At 48.4% G+C, this 19,366-nt stretch overlaps 2 protein-coding genes across 2 annotated transcripts in view; one reads left to right on the top strand and one right to left on the bottom strand.

The window, feature by feature from the left end:
* The window catches only part of KIAA0319L (KIAA0319 like), a 31,277-nt gene extending 19,240 nt beyond the window's left edge, over positions 1-12,037 (bottom strand). The window contains exons 1-4 of the mRNA XM_054292614.1: positions 11,949-12,037; positions 10,600-10,766; positions 6,180-6,832; positions 983-1,256 (exon numbers count right to left, since the gene is read on the bottom strand). Coding sequence (XP_054148589.1) covers positions 983-1,256; positions 6,180-6,832; positions 10,600-10,741 — 1,069 coding nt within the window. The 5' untranslated portion in view covers positions 10,742-10,766; positions 11,949-12,037. The remainder of the gene's footprint in view (positions 1-982; positions 1,257-6,179; positions 6,833-10,599; positions 10,767-11,948) is intronic.
* Positions 12,038-12,448: 411 nt separating this feature from the next.
* Positions 12,449-16,031, top strand: NCDN (neurochondrin). Its single transcript, XM_054292478.1, has 6 exons — positions 12,449-12,799; positions 13,141-14,127; positions 14,256-14,482; positions 14,658-14,882; positions 15,123-15,265; positions 15,571-16,031. The coding sequence occupies exons 1-6, from the start codon at positions 12,698-12,700 to the stop codon at positions 16,029-16,031; spliced, it is 2,145 nt and encodes a 714-aa protein (XP_054148453.1). The 5' UTR covers positions 12,449-12,697.
* Positions 16,032-19,366: the final 3,335 nt, after the last annotated feature.

The following is a 19,366-nucleotide window of genomic DNA, read 5'->3' as shown; positions in this document are numbered from 1 at the left end:
ACTCTGCCCTGCATCACATCTCAGCCTTCACTTGGGAACTGAGATATCCTCATTAATTCCCAGCTGTCCTCACATGCAATGGTCACATGCAGATTTATGATGCTCAAATCCCATTCCAGACCCTCAGGAATTACTGGGATCCAACAGCACATGTGCTGACACAGATGCCTCAGTACTTTCTCCAAGGTACCATAACTATCTATATATCTATATATTTTATACATATTTTTATATATATTATACATATGTAATATAATCTATATATAATATATATAGATATATATAGACATAGATATATAGATGGATAGATATATACACATACATACATAGATATCTATATATTTTATACATATTTTATATATATTATATATATTATATTCTATATATCTATATGTTTATATATATCTATATCATATATATATTTATATATATATTTATACATATATTTATAAATATTATATATAATATAATCTATATCTATATATAATATATATCTGTACATACATATACATATAAAGATATATAGATTTTTATATATATATTTATACATGTATTTATAAATACTATATATAATTATGTATATATTTATATCTGTATATATAAAGGATAGATAGATAGATAGATAGATAGATAGATAATTATGGTACCTTGATACCATATATTTATAGATATATTTATAATATATCTATATATTTTAATCTATCTATATTTATCTAATATATATATATATATAATATAAATAAATAAGATAGATAGATATAGATATAGATATAGATATAGATATAGACAATTATGGTACCTTGATACCATATATTTACATACATAATAAATAATAATAATAATAATAATAATAATAATAATAATAATAATAATAATAATAATAATAATTTATAATTTATAATTTCTCTATATATCTATATATATTTTTCCACACTGCTGTGGCCTGAAAAAGCCTGAGCAGGTGCCATTTGCAAGTCCTCACCTGGCGTGGTGGCAGCAGTGCTGGGGGCAGCAGCAGTGCTGCTCTGGGCTGTAGTTACACTGCCATTTGTGGGCACCCCACTGGGCACAGAAGTCTCTGCCTGTGCCTTGGCTGTGCTTTTCACTGGCACGGGGCTGGCTGTGGGCAGCTGAGGGTGGGCATCATCAGGCTGCCCAGGCTGCTCAGTCTTCCCTGGAGCTGTCAAGTCCAGTGCCACAGGGCTGGAGAACGTAGCCAGCACTGAGGATTCTGGTGCAGATGTTCCTGTGTGGATCTGTGAAGGAAGAAGTTGTCTGAGTTTGACCTGAACACTGAATGGCACTTTTAAGTTGCTCCTCCACAGTTAAGGAGGCTGGAAAATCCCTGGTTTGTTTTTCCAGAAGCAGGAATTTTTACAGCTTCCCCATCTCTCTTCTGAAGTTTCTCCATGTTCTTCCTCCAGAGCAGACATTTCTACCCCAGCTGAACACCAGGTAACACCAGATTTAGCTACAGCATTTAAGTACCAAGGCTGTTGATGTGACAAATATAAGAGAAGATCCAGGTTCAAAACTGCAATGAGTGGAGCTAAAAGAACAGAAAGGTGGGATAAGACAGAGCCTGAAGACAGGGACCACAAACTGGGGTTCATTCACTCTGGCTGTGATTTCCTGAATCCATGCAGTTTACCAGCATGAAGCAGAAGGATTGCAGTGGCATTTTTATGTAATAACTGAATTGTTACAGCAAGAGGAAATTTATTTTGGAATCACTCTTCAAAGCAAGGTGAGCTGACACACAGAGCTCCCTGTGTGCCTGCCCCAGGAGATGCTGCTGGGCTGGGAGAGGAGCTGGAGGGCACAAACTCTGCTCACATCCACACAGGATGAGCCACTTGATTGAAAATAATCAGAGTGGCAGGAACAATTTCCTTTCTTTCATCAGAAAATTCCTTTTACCTAGCCCCATCCCAGTTCTCAGTCTGCCAGGCCACACTCCTGACAATTTACCATGTGAAGTCCATCTGTGTAGCACTTTTTGTTTTAGCTAACTCTATTTTGAGAACATCTGCTAAATATTTTACATGAGCAATTTACCATCTTTGACTCAGAAATTGCTTTGGAGCTGGATTTCCCACCACTACTGCCCATCAGAGGAGTGATTAAAAGCTCATATTGGAGGAAATATACTCAATATACTTCTAGACCATGCTGCTGGCATTCAGTCCAGGAAAAAGGAACTGGGAAAACTCTCCAGATCATGGTGGGCAACATCCTTGTCAGTAAATGGGCTGGGCTTTAGAAAACACTAAATGTTGGTTGTGAAAATAAAGCTGTGCTGCTCACACTGAACACCCAGCCAAGCCAGGAGCAGCAGGGAAGGCACTCAGGGCTTCTCTGCAAGGTTTTTGTTTCAGCCTTGGGCAAATCATTTCCTCTCACCATATCTCAGCTCCCTTTGCTCACAGAATGTAAAACAATTGTTTGATTAACATCTGAGCTGTATGTAGCAAGGAATCAAACACAATTTGTTGGTGTTATAGACATGAGCTGTCTTCCTTTATTTGGTTACTTACTAATGGGCTCACTTAAACAGAAGTATGGATTCTTTGGAATCCAGGCAGGGAAAATCTGGCATGCTGCTCTTCCTCAGTGGCCTCAGGACAGCTGGATGCCCCAAGCTGTATCATCTTCCACCCTCTGACAACTGCAAAGGGTGCTCACTCTCTTCCCTCAAGATAAAGTTTGAAATGCTGGCAGGAGAAAGAGGGAACAGTCAGGCAGGAACCCAAGGGAGAGAGACTTTAGGAAAGGCACAGGAGCAGAATGTTCCCATGATTTCCTACCACTATGGGAAACAACTTTTTGCTTCTCAAGAATCAACCCAGAAGGGTCACAAGAACAAGAGCCACAAAAAACAAACAGGAGATCCACATTCACCTGCTGGCCACAGCAGTCCCCACTTTGCTTGGCAATATTTCCAGTGAGCTGAATGCTTTCTTGACTCACTTTTAATTCCCAAAAAAAACCCCACTTTAGAGTTAAGAGAGATCCTCTTCCTTCCAAAAATCTTCAGGATGAATTGACAGCCAAATGTCTGTGGAGAGCTGGAATTAGATAAGCTTTGCCTTGGGCAACACAACAGTCAAAAATGCCTCTAATGCTTGCAAGCTGAGACATTTCTTATCTCTGCTCCATAACTCTGAATTCTTTAAAGCAAAGAACAGATTATTTCATTCTTGGGGATAAATGACAAGGAGACTAGAAGTTTGCCAGCTGTCCTATCTTATTAGCTTAGAAAATAGAGAGGAGTGACACATTGGCCTGAGTCAACACAGGAGCCTCAGACAATTTTGATTCCACCCCTAAATGCCTTTGGCCTGAGACACATAACCCAGTGTCCTTGTCTGGGAGTCCCATGTCTGGGAGAGGGACTAGAGCAGCCCTGTGCATCAGAATCCACACTGAGCCCAAGTTACTTGAGAGAAAAATACCCCTGTCCTGGAAATTACTTCTATTTTTTAATTGAAATAGCCTGGTCTGAATTTACAAAATGGGCTCTTTTCAGCTTAGATGGTTTCCTTGCTGTCTGCAGTAAGTGCCACATCTGTGAAGTCTTTCAAGGCACTAAAATGTAGGTAATGTCACAAACCATTACAGAGTTAGTGCTGGTGGTAAAGGGAGACATTTCCTCGTTCCTTGTGGATGAAAAGCTTGCAGGAAGTGTGACAGCAAGAGCCAAACAGTGGGTTTGATGTGAGGGCAGGAATGAGTTCTCAGGCTGTGTTGCAACACTCCTGCTCCAGCCTTTCCCATCTGTCTGCAGAGCTGCTGCAGTGCTGCAGCATCCCTGCTCCTCAGCAGCGCTACACTTAAATACTTCTCCTGACTGGCTATTAAATGCGTGGCCATGTTTTAAAATTGACAAGGAATTTACAATGAGACAGGAAAAAACCTGTCACTCACTTTAATGAAAAAGTACCAATCTCCCTCAGTTCAGGGCTGATGAGCAGGATGCACTGTGGTTTATCCTGGTTCCATTGCATGGATATAGTAAAACCAGAAATTAATGCTCACTGCACACTAGCAAATGCCATTGCAGATGGCTGAGGAGCCATCAGAACTGCAAGAGGAAAATTAAAACCCACAGAGGCAATATTTCCCAAAACTATAATTTTCCTTCTCTCTGAGGCTGCAAAAGCAAAGGAAAATATTTACCTTCCATACAGTCAATATTCAGCAGCATAGAAAAAGCATTTTGATTTCAAATCTCCTTTCCTACTTCAGGTGTTTGATGCTCTCAGGTGTGACAGCCAGAACCGTCCCCATCTTCCAACCCCTCCTAAATAACAGCATGAAACACCCAGCCATGTGCTCCATGGATTGGGCCAAATGTAGCCCAGAAATTCTATTGATTTCAGCATGGGTGTAACTTTATTTTGGTCCCAGCTTGAAATACCTCCCTCCTGGAAGGTCTGGCCATGTCCCAGGAACACAGCCCCCAAAGTTTTATCCTTGGCTCACATTAAACTGCTCTTGGATTTGAAGTGCAAGGACAGCTGCAGAGTTGGCTTTGCATTTTGCAGGTGAAGCTGGATGGTTCAATAACCCTGGAATTAACCCAGGTGGGTATTTTAATTCTTCCTTCTCCTCAAAAACTCCATCCTAAACCTCAAAAATGCAAATGCCAGGAATGTCACTATATTTTTATAGAATGTTTTTAATTTTTATTTTTAAGAATTTGCATTTTGTTAAGAGCCATGGACTTTCTTATTAGCAAAAATCATCAAGGAAAATAAAAACCTTTCCCCAGCAGTGGAAAGGTTAATGTCAATGTGCATCCAACAGTGCACATTAATGACAATGGGAGCAATTCCTAAAGAAGGGAAATCCTGCATGTTCAGCAACATTCAGAAGCTGATTAATCAGTGTAATTTAATATTTGCAACCAGTTTACTAACACACACTGGACAGTAATAGCAGGATAACCTGGAAAGCAAAACTGCAAAAAGAACAAGCAGGGAGATGTAAAAGCTGCTCCCCAAGAGCAAGAGAAAACATTTAAGAGTGGCTGCAAAGACATCTCCTCACACGTGTGACAGCTGAGAGAATGGGGTCACCATCTCAGCTCTACTCCTAGGAGGAGGAAAGAACAGGGAGGGTGGAAATGCTGCAGCATTGCAGGGGAGAGAGAAATCTGAGCTCAAGTCAGCCTCAAATGCTGGGGGGGGTTCTGGAAAATCCAACATTTGTCAGGTTTTAGTGCCTGGTTTCACATGTCACCCTGGCTGCCCAGCAGTGTCCCTTGGCTGCTCGCCACATCCTGCTCCAGGGTGGTGGCTCAGGCAGTCCCAGCCCTACCTGCAACCAGGATTTGAAAAAGTCAGTCATTTCCACAACCAGAGGCACCAGTTTTGTCCAAAGCCAAATCCCTGAAACGTGGCAAAAGCTATTTCAGGAGCAGTTTAACAAAGTAGAATTATATTTCACCATCAAGAGTGCACAAGCATTTTTGAGATAAGGCTCCAAAAATCATTTGCAGATGTAAAAATACAAACATCACTTAACAATTCAAATGTGCCAAATTCTCTGTAACATCATGATGTACTGGCTTAACACTGCATGTATTTGGAGTAGAGACTGAACTGATTTCATTCACTCAGTGCCAAGGTAAGCTCTGGAGGATTTGAGAAACTGGAGCACTCCTCAAGAAAGAGAACATTTGGAATTAAGATGCCAACTCAAGCAAGGAGATTGACATCAAAATACACTGTGAGCTCTGTGCATGACTCTCTAAAATAATGTATTTAACTGCCTTGATTCAGTATTTAAATGAAAACAGCTTTTTTAATTGTGTGGATTTGAACAGGCACCTTTACAGGTAACAGTTTTCAGCTCTCCTATAATTCCCACTGACATGTCACCTTTCCTTCTCATCTGGCAAGCACACTGTGTGATTATACAGAGGATAAGCATTATCACAGACTCCATCCTGCCTCACATTCCCACTTCAACACTGTTTATCCCAGCTAAGAAAAGGGGGAAAAAAATCCACCCCAAAACCCAAATAAAAACCCAAACCACTGGCTGTGCCTTGTTGATAGGAGGCTGAAAATTGGTAACTTGAAAAGCTATCCCATCAGTTCCAAGTCAAAATCAACCTAAAGCCAGACTGAGGAGGGGAACAGCTGTCCCAGACTGCCCCACCCATCACTCACCTGGGGCAAATCACCATCAGCATCCTGTGACCTGTTCACATTATTGCTCTTAGTAAGGACTGGGCTTCTGGGGTTCAGTTCTCTTGGATTCTGCCCATTTCTCAGCAAGTCTTGCTTTTGTTTTTCTTTCTCAGGAGCAGCTCTGTCTGCCACTAGGTGCCTCAGGACCTGATCCTTCAAGTGTTCTGTTGCACTTTGGCTGCTTCTGGAGTTTTCTGCCAGATCCCTTCTCAGGAGCTGCACCCTGTCACCTGCCAACCTCCACTTCTGCAGGGATCTCCTCAGTCTTTTCTTCCTCTGGACAGGGATATCCCAGTCCAACCACTTGTGACTCCAAGTCTTCCCATCACCTTCCACGTGGAAGTTTAACAAGTGCTCTGTGCTTTTTGCTTTCTTTAAAAACACCAAAACAGAATCTGAAAAGCCAGTTTTGTTGGCCTGACAGGTGCCAGGCATGGTGCAGTTCACCTGGATGCACATATTCTCCAAGAACCAAAAGGCATCACAGGTGGGGTGCTGGCAGCAAGTGGTCTGACAGGAGCTCAGAGTGTGGAACCCCTCCAGAAGCTGCAAATGGTGACCTGCCCACGATGTCAAACGGCCACCAAGCAGGATCTTCCCCAGCTCACATTTAGATCCATTCCAGTTGGCATCTGGGAAAGAGGAGGGAAGACAAACAGACAATTCTCAGTCCTTTAAAGCAGTGGATAAGAGATCTCATCACTATTTGGGACACAGGAAAGTAAATCTGACTTCTCAGAAGCTCTACCTGGCCTCACTATCCAGCACTTACACAAGATTTTAAGGAACAATCTGTTCCTCCTACCTAAGCCACCATCATCCTTTCCAAGAGCAGAAGTGAAGACAGAAATGTTTCTGTTCCAGAAGAACCCATAATGCCCACACTGAGCAGCTGGACCAAGGTCACACAGCAAGTTCAGAGCCAGAAACTGAACCCCAAAATGCCAAGCACAGCTCTTTAACCAGTTATGACCCTGCCTCTCTGCCCCATAGTCTGCCCAGAATGAAAACACTGCACACAGTGACACTGGCCTGGTGCACTGTACAGAGGCATTTTTAACTCTTCCATGCTGATATTTGACATCAGTTGCTTATTCTGACTGAATTTGCTCCACTGGAGAAATTGTTAGTAGGTTCTAGAAAAGAGTTCTGCAAGGCAAAGCCTTGCCACCCACCCTGCCATAGTGTTTTTCATTAAAAACCCTCAAACATTTGACATAATTTCAGTTAAGATCAAGTCACTTCAGGTCTCAGCTCTGCAGTAAGGCAGCAGCTGCTTTGCATATGGATTCTTTTTTTTCTTAGCATGAAAATTTTGAGTGCTTGCAGGGATCAATGGATTAAAGGCTTCCAAAATTCAGAGCTCTGCAGATTAAGGACTCCCTAAAAATAGCCTAATGACCTATGGGACTGTTCCACTGTGCTGTGTTCAGCATCCAAGCAATAATAGGTCATTGGAAGATTACTTTACAAACAGTGTTGCTAGATGGGAGTTGTGCAGCTGGAGAATATGCTCCAGATCTGGCTCCCTCCCTGCCAAGAATGGAGTTCTTGAACACAACACAAATGGGAAACGTTTTTCTCCATTAAAATAAAATCTGAATTTAAATTAAATGTCCTGATTGAGAATGAAGTTGAGTTTAGTGACCAAGTCATGGGGGACAGAGCTCCCTGTGGGTGTCTGAACCCACCACAGTGCAGAAGGGGGAGAAGATCCTCACTTGAGCAATGAAAGGTGTAAAAGAAACTCTGCAAATATTCAACAGCAAGAGAAGTTGACACCAGGATTTTTAAAAACCTCAGCACCCTTGTCACACCTCATCAACACACAGCACTTCCCTGGAGAGAGGGCAGGCAGGGAATCTGTGTGCCCAGGGCAGCTGCCACCTCATCACACCTGAAATGCCAGGACTGCCACCCCTGGCACCACTGTCACAGTCACAGCAGGGACAAGCTCCTGGCACCAACCTGATGGGGCTGGAATTAGAGCAGAATATGGAACGTGTGTACACACCAAACCCATGTGTATGCACTCACACACACTCTCTCTCCAGACTTGGAGAAACAATAACAAATTGAAGAATTACACCATCCCTGTGAATTTCAATAGGATTTCATCCACTCAGCTTTACGTTTTGCCTGTAAAATTCCCTTTCTGTTAAAGGTGAATCACTGTTGCTAATGTATCCTGAGCATGAGGGAAATGTGCTGCTTCCCACATTCCTAAAATCCTTCCTCCTCCTCCTCCTCCATCACTGCTCATCCATTTCTCCTCATGTGTCAGGCCTGGCTCACACATACCACTCAAATTAAGGCTTGATATGGAAGCAGTGAAATCCAGCAGCAGTTTCTAGTACCAGGCTTGGAACTGGGGCACACACAGAATGGGGCACATTTAAAAGAAAAATGTTCCCAGGGAAGATATCCCTTGTGACAAACCACTACATAACACAAGTATTGTATTTATTTATCTCAAATGTAAAGCCTGGATCCCCAAAAACATCTCAGCATGTCAGAGCCATGACTTAGCCTGGCTGACACAACACTGCCATGCTGAGAACATTCTGCTTCTTTTAACACACTGCTAAAACGAGATTTGAATAATATTTTGGCTACATTTCATTTTCAGAACTCTGTTAATGGCCGCTTGGGACATATTTCTTTGAAATTAGCCACTATGTTCTTCTGAATTGCTGCACATGGACAGCTTAAAACTCAGATAACTCTGAGGAATGACAGAAGTGAACAGGCAACTCCCAGCACACCAGATGTGAATTTTCCACAGAGACATACTGATTTTCACTTTGCATTTTCAAATTCCATGGCCTTTGCTGGGCATCAAACACTCAGACAACTCTACATGCCCTGGGAGAAAACAAAATCTACACTTGCAGTCATTTGTGGAAAGCAGGAACATTCCTGAGGATGAGTTCTCTCTTAAGCTCAGCACCACACAAGTCACAAGACACCTGCACAGTGGGTGTGCTTAGTCACTTTTCCATCCTGTTTTTGTCACATCAGTGCAGAAAACTGCTCCTCCCTGGAATTCAGGAGTTCCTGTCCCAGGGATGCAGCTCCCAGCCTTGCTGAGCAGCAGGGGAATGGAACCCAGAGCTTCTATTAATAACTTCAGGTTTACAGACTTGCCCAGGCAGTTAATCCTGCCTGATAGCAGATTAATGATTAAAGACTTGACTCTGTGGACTTTTTAAACCTGCCACACAGTCACTCAGTCAGTTATGTCAACACAGCCCCCTTGTGTAACTCCACATGACCACGCTCATTTCTAGGCAGCCAGAACTCCTCCTCAGCTTCACAAACAAGCCCAAAATAACAAAAAACTCTGCAATGGAAAAAATGTCCACATCAGGGTAGCTATGCCCAGATAATTATATTTATTTCTGCACACGCAAAAGCTTTAATTTAATGGACTCTTCACTCATTTAACAGTTGGAATTGGTGATCTCAGAGCTGCACTGTTCCAATATTAACAATTCTATGAGTCCTGGCTTTAACTCTTCCAAGCAGAGCAGCCCTTAAACACATCAACACTGTCTAGAACACCCTCTAGGAGCTCTAACTCTGAACTTCCAAGAAATTGCTAAAGCCAGGAAATGCAGGCAGGAAGCTCAGTTGAAAAGGAAACACTCACCATTCAAACACACAGCCCTTAGCAGGAATACAAACATGTTCTTCCAGGGTCTGAATTAGCTGATTAAAATCACACAGCTCATTAGCTTAATCAAATCTGCCACTGGGAACTGTCCAGGAAGGTCCAGCAACACAACAGGGACGCTGCACATGCCCACATAACTGGGACACAGAACAAACCAACCCCCTTCCCAAACCAAACATCACACAATCCATCAGAGGAAAACTTCCATCCAAGCCACTAACTTAGTTATTTACTTGAGCAGGAGGTTGGTTGCTCAAGTTTGAACAGGAAACAATAAAAAACAAACATACCCACTGCCTGTAGGCAAATAAAGACTTCTGACACACTGCTCTTGGGAAGAGCATAAAACATCTTAGGGCTAAAAAACATTCCTGCCTTTCCAGGTTGCTTTCCTTAAATTAAATTATTTTCCAGATTATCACTTGTCCCTTTTGTCAAAAATTAAGGTCAGAAAAAAGCTCTCTCTGAGATACAAGCTACACTTTTGAGAGCTCATTTAGCAGCTGCTAAGGGTGGTGCTTTGTTTGGTTTGAAAAAAAAACAACAACTGCTTTGGTTTCTCGGTTAAAAAAAACCAATTAAAAAGGAAACCAATAAAAAAACAACCCTATAATGTCCACCAGTAAATCATTTCACTTTTCTCTCAGAGTATTTTAAAGAAGTAAGAGGGATAAACAGCATAAAAATCCATAGACAGAGTCCCAGAGAGAACAGAAGAGTCACCTGCAGAGGAGCACGAGGCACACAGGCAAGTGCACAGGTAGAACAGCTGCAGAATTCCCAGCTCCCTCACAGCTCTTCCCAGGCAGTATCGGGACAGGAACCGGGTGCTGATGCTGGGCTTGGCTTCCAACCTCTTCTCCATGGCCTTTGTGGGCAGCAGCAGGGTTCTAGAAACACACAGGGGGTGAAACACAAAACATCCTGTGGCAATTGAAAGGTTCCTGCACGGATCCAGCCAGAGTGCAACGTGAACAGAGCACTTGTGGAGGAAAAGGAATGTCTTATCAGCTGGGATTAGTCCAGCTGTTGCTAAGGAACTATCAATGCCTGATACCAAAATGAAATTTGTAGTGGCACAGCTCCCAGTGCTGAGTGCAGAGAGCCTTTCCCTTGTGGTTTTCTCCTCCAGACCCCATTTTTCATCTGATATCACAATAGCTGTTCAAACAGGCATTTAGGAAATTCCAATTTCATGTATGTCTGAGGATTGGACACCCAGCAGCAGCAAGAGGATGACACAGGCAGGGACAACCCCTGCACATCTGCCCGGAGATGTCACCACAGGCACGTCCGTGCTGGCTGGTGCCAGCCACAAACAGGGAAACGACAGCACAGCAACGCTGGGAAACTGGGAGCTAACGCCCTGGTTTGCTTCTTGTTGTGCCCACAGGGCAGAGATCACCAAACTTCTCTGCCTTTCTAATGCCAAAGGCTATTTAATACCCTTCTATGCTAATTGAATGCAAATTATCTCTAGGTGACGCGGTAGGAGAACATTAATTATTTCACAGGTAATAAATAGTATCTACTTTAAGGGAGCAATGAAAGCATCATTAGGCACTAAATGGCATTAAATAGGCCAGTTCTGAGAATGTAAAGGGAATGCTGTGAGAGAGGGAATGCTCCTACAGGGAATGTTGTGGCAGGGAATGCTGTGGCAGGGAATGCTGTCACACAGGGAATGCTGTGGCGGGGAATTCTGTGACATGGAATGCTGTGGCAGGGAATGCTGTCACACAGGGAATGCTGTGGCACAGGGAATGCTGTGGCACAGGGAATGCTGCCACAGCCGGATCCAGCAGCGCTCCGCAAACACCCAGAGCTGGTTACACCTCGAGGAATTGCACTCAACCGTCCGCAGCAGAGCAGGAACAGACACGGCAGGAAAACTTCACGGGGATGAGGGTGTAAACACGCGCCCATTCAGCCAACAGGTCCTGGAGGGAACTTTCCGCCGCCCCAGCCCCGGTGCCCGCTCCTGCCCGGCCGGAGCCCCAGCACGGAGCCCCCGCGGCCGGGCCCGGGCCCCGCGGGAGGCGCAGCGCTGCGTGCCGCCAGCGCGTACGTACCAAGGGCGCATGGCGAGGCTCGGCGGCTCCTCAGCGGTTCCTCGGCGAGCTCAGGCGGGCACCGGGCGCCGGGCACGGCCGGGGCTCCAGCGCGGCGGGCCCGGGGGCACCGCGGCCTCCCGCCCCGCGGCCATGGCGGCGCACGCTCACCCGGAAGCTGAACCGCCGCCCGCCGGCACCAGGGCTGGGTGCGGCCGTGCGGGCAGTGCCAGGGCTGTGGAGTCCCCGGCGCTCGCTCCGCCGCCGCTCCCGGTCGCACCGGGCGGGGCGGGCGCGGAGGCCGCGCAGCCACAGGTGATTTGCCCACAGTTCCGCGCGGAGGCGGCGGCTTCGGGCACCGCCCAACAAGGCCGCGCGCGGTTGGCCGGCGGCACGGAGGGGGCGCACGGATTGGCTGCGGGGGGAGGCGGGGCCGGCGGCGCGCGGGGCGCCGTGAGGGAAAGGGGCCGGAGCCGTGAGGGAAGGAGCGGAAACTGTGAGGGAAAGGGTCGGAGCCGTGAGGGACAGGGCCGAGGGAAGGAGCCGGAGCCGTGAGGGAAGGAGCGGAAACCGTGTGGGAAAGGACCGGATCCCTGAGGGACGGGGCCGAGGGAAGGAGCCGGAGCCGTGAGGGAAGGAGCGGAAACCGTGCGGGAAAGGACCGGATCCCTGAGGGACGGGGCCGAGGGAAGGAGCCGGAGCCGTGAGGGAAGGGATCGAGGGAAGGCTGCCGGTGTTCCCCTCTAGTCCTTCAGCCCCACTTCGCGGCCATGGCCTCGGACTCCGGGGACGGGCTCGCCACGCTGAAGCGATGCCTCAGTGTGCTCAGAGACCCGAGGAACGACAGCGAGCAGTTCGCAGCGCTGCTCCTGGTAAGGAACGGCGGGATCGCCTCAGGAGAGGGTAAAGGGGAGGACAAACACCCTGCTGGACATGGGAGTGCCCGGGGGATGTGGGGAGGGGGATCAGAGCAAAGCTGCTTCAGAGCTTTGGGGTTCCCTTCAGCAAAGCAAGAGAGCCTGGCCTTGACCTAGGCCACACTCTTGAAACACCGTGGTAAATGTCTGGATTAGCACTGGAGCAAGTGCCAGTTCAGTGGGTACTTCCCCGCACTAAATAAAGTTGTTTTGGTATCTGATTTGCAGCAGTTCCATCCTGTGCATGTACCAGTTCCTTTTGCTGTGCTCACTGTCACTCATGTTTTGCCTCGTAGGTGACCAAAGCAGTCAAAGCCGGAGAGGTGGATGCCAAGACCCGCCGCCAGATCTTCGACGCGATCGGTTTCACATTCCCGACCCGCCTGCTGATCTCCCAGCAGCCCCCAGCCGACTGCCCCCCGCACACCTTCCGTGCCCTCGGCCTCACCCTGCTGGCCTGTTTCTGCACCGACCCACAGCTAGCTGGGCACTCCCAGATCCTGAACAAAATCCCGACCTTCAATGACGTCCTGCTGTCCCCCTGTGACCCGGACTGCACATCCATGGTTGATGATGTGTACCAGTGCCTCGGTGCTATCCTGGCTACAGCCAGGGGCCCCAGGGCGTTGGTGACCAAAGGGACAGTGTCTGCCCTGTGCCAGGCCTACCTGAATGGTGGTCACGGCTCTGAGCGTGCCCTCACACTGCTTGTGGGGCTGTTGGCCGTAGCAGAGGCCAAGTGCTGGCAGAGAGATGCTCCACAGCTCCTGGCTGTGCTCTCCAAGCTCTCCAGTGACTTCCTCAAGGCTGAAGACATGACCAAATTTGAGCTGTGTGAGGTTCTGCCTCGCTTCATCCCCCTGTCACATCCTCTCACAGAGAACTCTCAGGGCTCTGAGTGCCTGTGCAGGCTTTACAAAGGGCTGGCTGACGTTTTGGGCAGCAAACTCAGCCAGTCCCAGCGGGACCCCGCTCTGAAGCTCGCAGCCAGCCTCGTGCAGGCCTGTGGGGCTGAGTGGATCCCAGCAGGGAGAGCTGGCAGCAAGTTCCTGGCCCTGCTGGTGAACTTGGCGTGTGTGGAGGTTCGCCTGAGCCTGGAGGAGCCAGATCCCCTGGAGGTGGAGGGCAAGAAGGAGGTGGTGACAGCCTGCTATGTCCTTATGGAGATGGGCATCCAGGAGTGCCTGAGGGAGGAGAACCCTCTGCTAGAAAACGTGCAGAAAATGCAGCTGATGAGGATCATGGAGGAGGCATTTGGAGCTGTAATATTCTACTTGAGACAGGTAAGGCAGGGCTTTTAACAAAGAGCAGGTTGTGGAGCAAACTCTCCCTCTTGTCCCACTGTGATTTCCAGACTTGGGGTAGTTGATGGACAGTGACAATAATGTGTCACTTCTCTTTCTTCATGCAGGTTAAACAGGAGGAGCTGCAAGATCCTTTCATCTTTGCCTCTGTTCGAGTGCTTGGAGCCTGGATGGCAGAAGAGACATCCTCCCTCAGGCAGGAAATCTGTGAGCTCTTGCCTTTCCTTGTTGATTATGCCAGGAAGCTTTTCAAGGAGGGCAGCCCAGCTGAGAGTCCTCCCCAGGCAGAGCTGGTCAGCACTGAGAGCTCTGCCTTACCCCAGGATGCTCTGAGGTGAGCATTTTAAGCACGCATTTGTTGCATTTTAGTGCAAACCTGCTCAAATATTTTATTCTATTTTCATTCTCCCTGCAGTGCCACTTCCATGGGGCTTTCTCCCCCGAGCTGGATGTAAATGCAGGGCTCAGACCCATTCTACCTCATGCTCCCAGTTTCTTTCCCCTTCCAGATTTCTGCTCCCTGGCTTTTGCCATTTGACAGCAGAGGACAAACCCCGGGACATCCTCATTGCTGAAGGGGCCCCAGCACTGCTGTGTGAGTACTTCCTGCAGCAGTGGGAGGTTCTGACCTCTGAGTCCACGGCCCCAGAATCTCTGACAAGCACTGAAATGAGTCTGCAGACCATGTGTGGGATTTTCCTTAACCTGGTGGTGACTGCTCCAGAGCTGGTCAGGTAACAGAGCTGTGGGAGCTGGCTCTGAGGTTGGCAGTGGGAAGAAAGCTTGGAGGATCCTCAGGCTTGGATCCATGTGCACCAAGCTTGAGGATCTGTTAACCTGCCATGCTGAAAAGGGATGTTCCTTTTTCAGCCCCAATTCCATTATATTTTTGGTGCTGTGTTTAACCTTGACATTCTCAGGTGCTTCTGGCTCTGCTCAGGAAATTTGTCAAAAAGGGTTGATTTTCTCTCTAGGCGTGACAAAACCTTTTCCTCCTTGATGGATGTGTTGCTGAAGTCTCTTCCACTTCTGCTGCCCCAGAAGCATCACCTGGTTCTGGCAGCAAACGTTGCCACTCTGGGCCTGATGATGGCCAGGATCCTGGCAGGGTCAGCAGGTAAAGGAAGTTCCCATTGGCAGAGCTGCATGGGCAGAGACCAGGAGCTGGGGCTGGGCATGCGGGCCGTGCCAGGGCTGCAGAGCCACAGGTCTGGGCTGGAGACAGCAAATAGAAGGGAAACTGGTCCAGCTTGTCATTGGAAAAGTGATAAACCAAAAACGTTCAGGAGCAAGGAATACGTGAAGCAATCAGCACGGTGTGCTGGGATGAAGAGATTTCTAGGGCAGGAAGGTGTTCTGCTCCACGGGGCCCTTCTCTGAGTGAGCAAACTGCATTGTAACATTGATTTCCTTTTCTCCCAGCCCTCCAGGGAACTCAGCGTGCCAAGGAGTTCTTTGGAGCTGCCATTGGCTTCCTGTCGCAGGCCCACGTGGCTCAGGCAGAGCCCAGCAGTGACGGGCTGGCCCTGGCCGTGTCCCCCGCCTACGCCAGCGCCTGGGACGACATCGCTGAGCTCTGGTTCCTGGGGATGCAGGCCTGGGCTGGCTGCGTGCCACTGCTCCCCTGGCTGCCACACACTGCCCTGGGGGCACGCTGGCTGCAGGGAATGGCACAGCTGCTGTCCCAGGTCGCTCCAGCCTCCGTGGATTGTGAGCTGGTCACTGCGTTCCAGGCCGTGCTGGTGGAGCTGGCCAGAGGCAGCCAGCAGTGCAGGGATGTGATCCTGTCCCACCAGGGCACGGAGTGGGCCAATCTGTATGGAATGGCAGCTCTGGAACAGTGTCTGGCTGAGCAGGGAGGAACCAGCAGCACTCTGTCGTAGGAAGGAGACCAGGATACCAGATGGTTCATCACAGGTCCGGTTTATTGAAGAAAGCATCAAACACTTATACAGCAAATAATAAGCTTATGAATATTCTGTAAGCCAAGCAATCTATTGGTTAAACTATACCATGAACTCTTCCTCATTCCTTAGGAGTTACATCTCTCTTTTCTCATGTCTCTTTCACTATTTGTTATCCTACTACAGCTAGGCCCAAGGACATGCTATCTCACAGGTGCAGGACTTGGAATTAGCCACGGCTTTGTATTTTTCCATTCTCTAGTCTCCTAAATTTCCCAACAGCACTCTGGGTGGGAAATGAACCTGCACAAGGTCTGTTCAGCACTTCTGCCAGATGGGCACAAAAAAACCCATTTTAATGACCAAACTTTACAAAACTGGAGTGATGCAGCAGCACCAGCATGCTCAGCGCTGTCCACATCCGTGTGCAGAGCTGTGTTGCTGAAGTCTCAGCTGAGTGTTGAGAGCTGCTGCTGTCTCAGAACATTTCACCTTGCCCTTGCTCCACCTGTTGTGAGGATTTCTCTAAAAACAGCCTGTTTTGTTATTAAAGATATTTTGTCAGTTTGTTTTTTAAACTCCTCAGTGCTGGGATTTCTTTCTGCCCAGGGCCCTGATAGGATGCTTGCTTCTCCTGTTAGTCACAGTTTTGGTCACAGTAAGCCCTGTAGGTTTTCACCTTATTTTCTCTGAGCCCTGCACATATTAGTAACTACACATAGAGCCCTGAAAAAGGCAGGAATGGGAAAAGCTTTATTATTTACTGATAGCACTGGGAATAACTCCTTGTGACTTGAAGTTGCTGTGCTGCTGGATGATCCCCCAGTTCATATCCTATCCCAAGTTCACACCTAGAAAAGCTTCCCAGCACCACTTGCTTTGCCTGTTTTGCCCCATCAAACACCTGCACAAAGTACATCCATGGGCTTTTCTGTGCTCCCTCTCACTGCCAGGATGGGATGTACAGGGAGAGATTTCCACTCTTGCAAGGTGAAGGATTCAGTCTGCCTCTGCTCCATTTAGGGTGTGGAAGCCAAAATAGGTGAGCTCCCCCTTGCTGGAGAAGAGAAGAGCCACATGCACCGTGGAGTGAACCTCTTGTAGCACCGGCTTTCCAGTTGCAGTTCTGGGGTCCCGCGTTGTCCCGAGGGTGTTTCCCAGGAGGAGCGGCTGCACAGGGTGGCTGCAGAGGCTCAGGCTGATCCGAGCCGCGCTCCCTGCTCCCGCTTTTCCACCAGGTGTCAGCCGAGGAGTTCTCTGGGAGCTGCTGCCTCGCCGGGACCGCTCTGCTGCCAGCCCGAGGCGCTGATCAGAACTCATTGGAGGGGGCTGCGAATCGTCTGATCAAGGGAAAATCAAGCGCGAAGCTGCCTCACAAGGAGGGCTGGCTCTGGGTGTATTCCTGCTTTACGCTGTGTTTTTGGCTCGCTGCTTTATTACAGCGAGTGCCTTACACAACTGGAGAGGAGGCTGCTGCTCAGGGAAAGTATCTTTAGATCTTTTCAGCTCAGCCCTGAGCAGCCAGTGCAAGTTGGAACAAAGGCAGGTGCTGCTAGCAGAGCAGTGCGAGCCAAACCAGCAAATGAGCCTCCTGGCCTTGGAAAAGAGCAGAACTTTGTGGAGCTGGGCTGGGAGAGGCTCCTCAGCCTGCCAGGAACACATCCCTGCACCTCAGGGACACAGCAGCAGGAAAAGCTGTCAGAAAAACACCCAAACCCTCAAAGCCTTTACCTTCAAGTGCTCCCAGTCCTGTAAGCTCTCTTGCCTCTGGTCAGGGGTGTGGGCTTCCCATTAATGACAGCCACTAATTAGTGCTAATGAGAGATATGACCTGTATCACCAGCAGGATGTTCTGCTGTCCCAGTGCACTGCAGGGCTCGCTGTGGGCAGCTGGTCTGGTTTGGCCATGGTTCATTCCCGTGGGCAGTGGTTGGAGCTCCAACACCTGACCAGAGATGCAGCCTGTGCCTGCAGTTCCAGCACTAGCACAGTCCTAACCCAGAGGCCTTTGGCTGCTGGTCTGTAATTTCCTGAGAGGCTACCTGGGAGCAAACTGAGAGCCCAGTTTTATCCTTCCCCATCTTAGGGAGTGCGGTTTGGCCACCAACAGGTGCCTGGAGAGGAGCATCTGCACCTCATTCTCACATTTTTTTGTGTGAAGGCCCCTCAGGTGTGAGCCGGACCAGCTGTGTCCTGCTAGAGCTGGACCCTCCCTGGGACCCTGATATCTTGTCATGTACTTATTTCCTTGCATGAAACAAAACACACTCCTCATGAGCCCCCCACAGCTCTGAGCTGACAGTGGAAGGGATGAGACACCCGCATGGATCTGGGATGTTACCAGGCTGAATGCCAGTGGAGGGGGCAGATCTCCTCTTTGCTCTCTTGTCCCAGGGCACTTTCCAAACATTCCTGGACAGAGCACCCCCAAAAAGACTGTTTTGCCTCCCCAGGACTGAGTGCTAACAACATGAGCCCTGCATGCTCAGGAGGGGAGGGCACTGGAGCTGTTGGAAGCCTCGTGCCCACGTGGGCATCTCCTGTGGCTCCATGTGTGCCAGCGCACAGGACCCAGCACGCCCGGCCGGCCCAGCCCACGCGAGGGAAATGCTGCCCTGGCAGCCTGGCCAAGGCTTCAAAGGCTGCAGGATGTCCTCAGCCACCCCGAGCTCTGCAAGCCCAACCACAGGTTCTGCCTCTGGCAGCTGGCATCCACGGGCACTGATGATCTGGTGCCAGAGAGGTGGATGTGGCATCATCTCACATCCCCTCTCTGCCAGTGTTTGAGATCCCAGCACGGAGTGGGATTGCAGCCAGCAGCACCCAAAGCAAACTGTGCTTTATCTCCCAGTGCATTTCCAACACCAGGACAAGCTCTCCAGGAGCAAGATGATTGTTCACTGTGCTCCTGCAAGATGGACAAGGCCCCAGAGGAGAGCAGATCCACATTCTGTTTCTCTTTGACAGCTTAAATGTCATAATGCCATCACAAACCTGACCATGGTATACGTTATCTTACAGCATTTATTCGTCTCATCCCAAAAGCTCTGGCAATGAAATTAAATATTTCATAAGGTTGTTATTTGGCTGCTGTGCTGCCAGAACCCAGTGCAGCCCTCTCCCTCCTGCCATGAGATGTAGCAGAGGTGGCACAGCTGGACTTGTGATCCTTAAACAGGGATGCTAAAGATCAGGGAGCTATGTTTGAGCCTCCTGTGCTCAGGTGACCCCAGCAATTGTCCTGGCCAGGTTGAACCAGGAACAAACCCAGGCAGCTGCTGGGAGAGTGTGTTGGCAACCCCCTGTGTGACAGT

The sequence above is a fragment of the Melozone crissalis genome, unplaced genomic scaffold (assembly GCF_028551555.1).
Source record: "Melozone crissalis strain CALT ecotype California unplaced genomic scaffold, PUWL_Pcris_2 ptg000111l_1, whole genome shotgun sequence".
NCBI lineage: Eukaryota > Metazoa > Chordata > Aves > Passeriformes > Passerellidae > Melozone > Melozone crissalis.
Note: the sequence above shows the minus strand (reverse complement) of the source record. Positions and strands in the feature narration are given on the sequence as shown.

Bases quoted from the DNA above. Each gene is read 5' to 3' on its own strand.
- NCDN (XM_054292478.1), top strand. From the start codon at position 12,698: ATGGCCTCGGACTCCGGGGACGGGCTCGCCACGCTGAAGCGATGCCTC. The intron at 14,483-14,657 runs GTGAGCATTTTA...TTCCCCTTCCAG, and splicing joins TTACCCCAGGATGCTCTGAG to ATTTCTGCTCCCTGGCTTTT. The intron at 14,883-15,122 runs GTAACAGAGCTG...TTTTCTCTCTAG, and splicing joins ACTGCTCCAGAGCTGGTCAG to GCGTGACAAAACCTTTTCCT.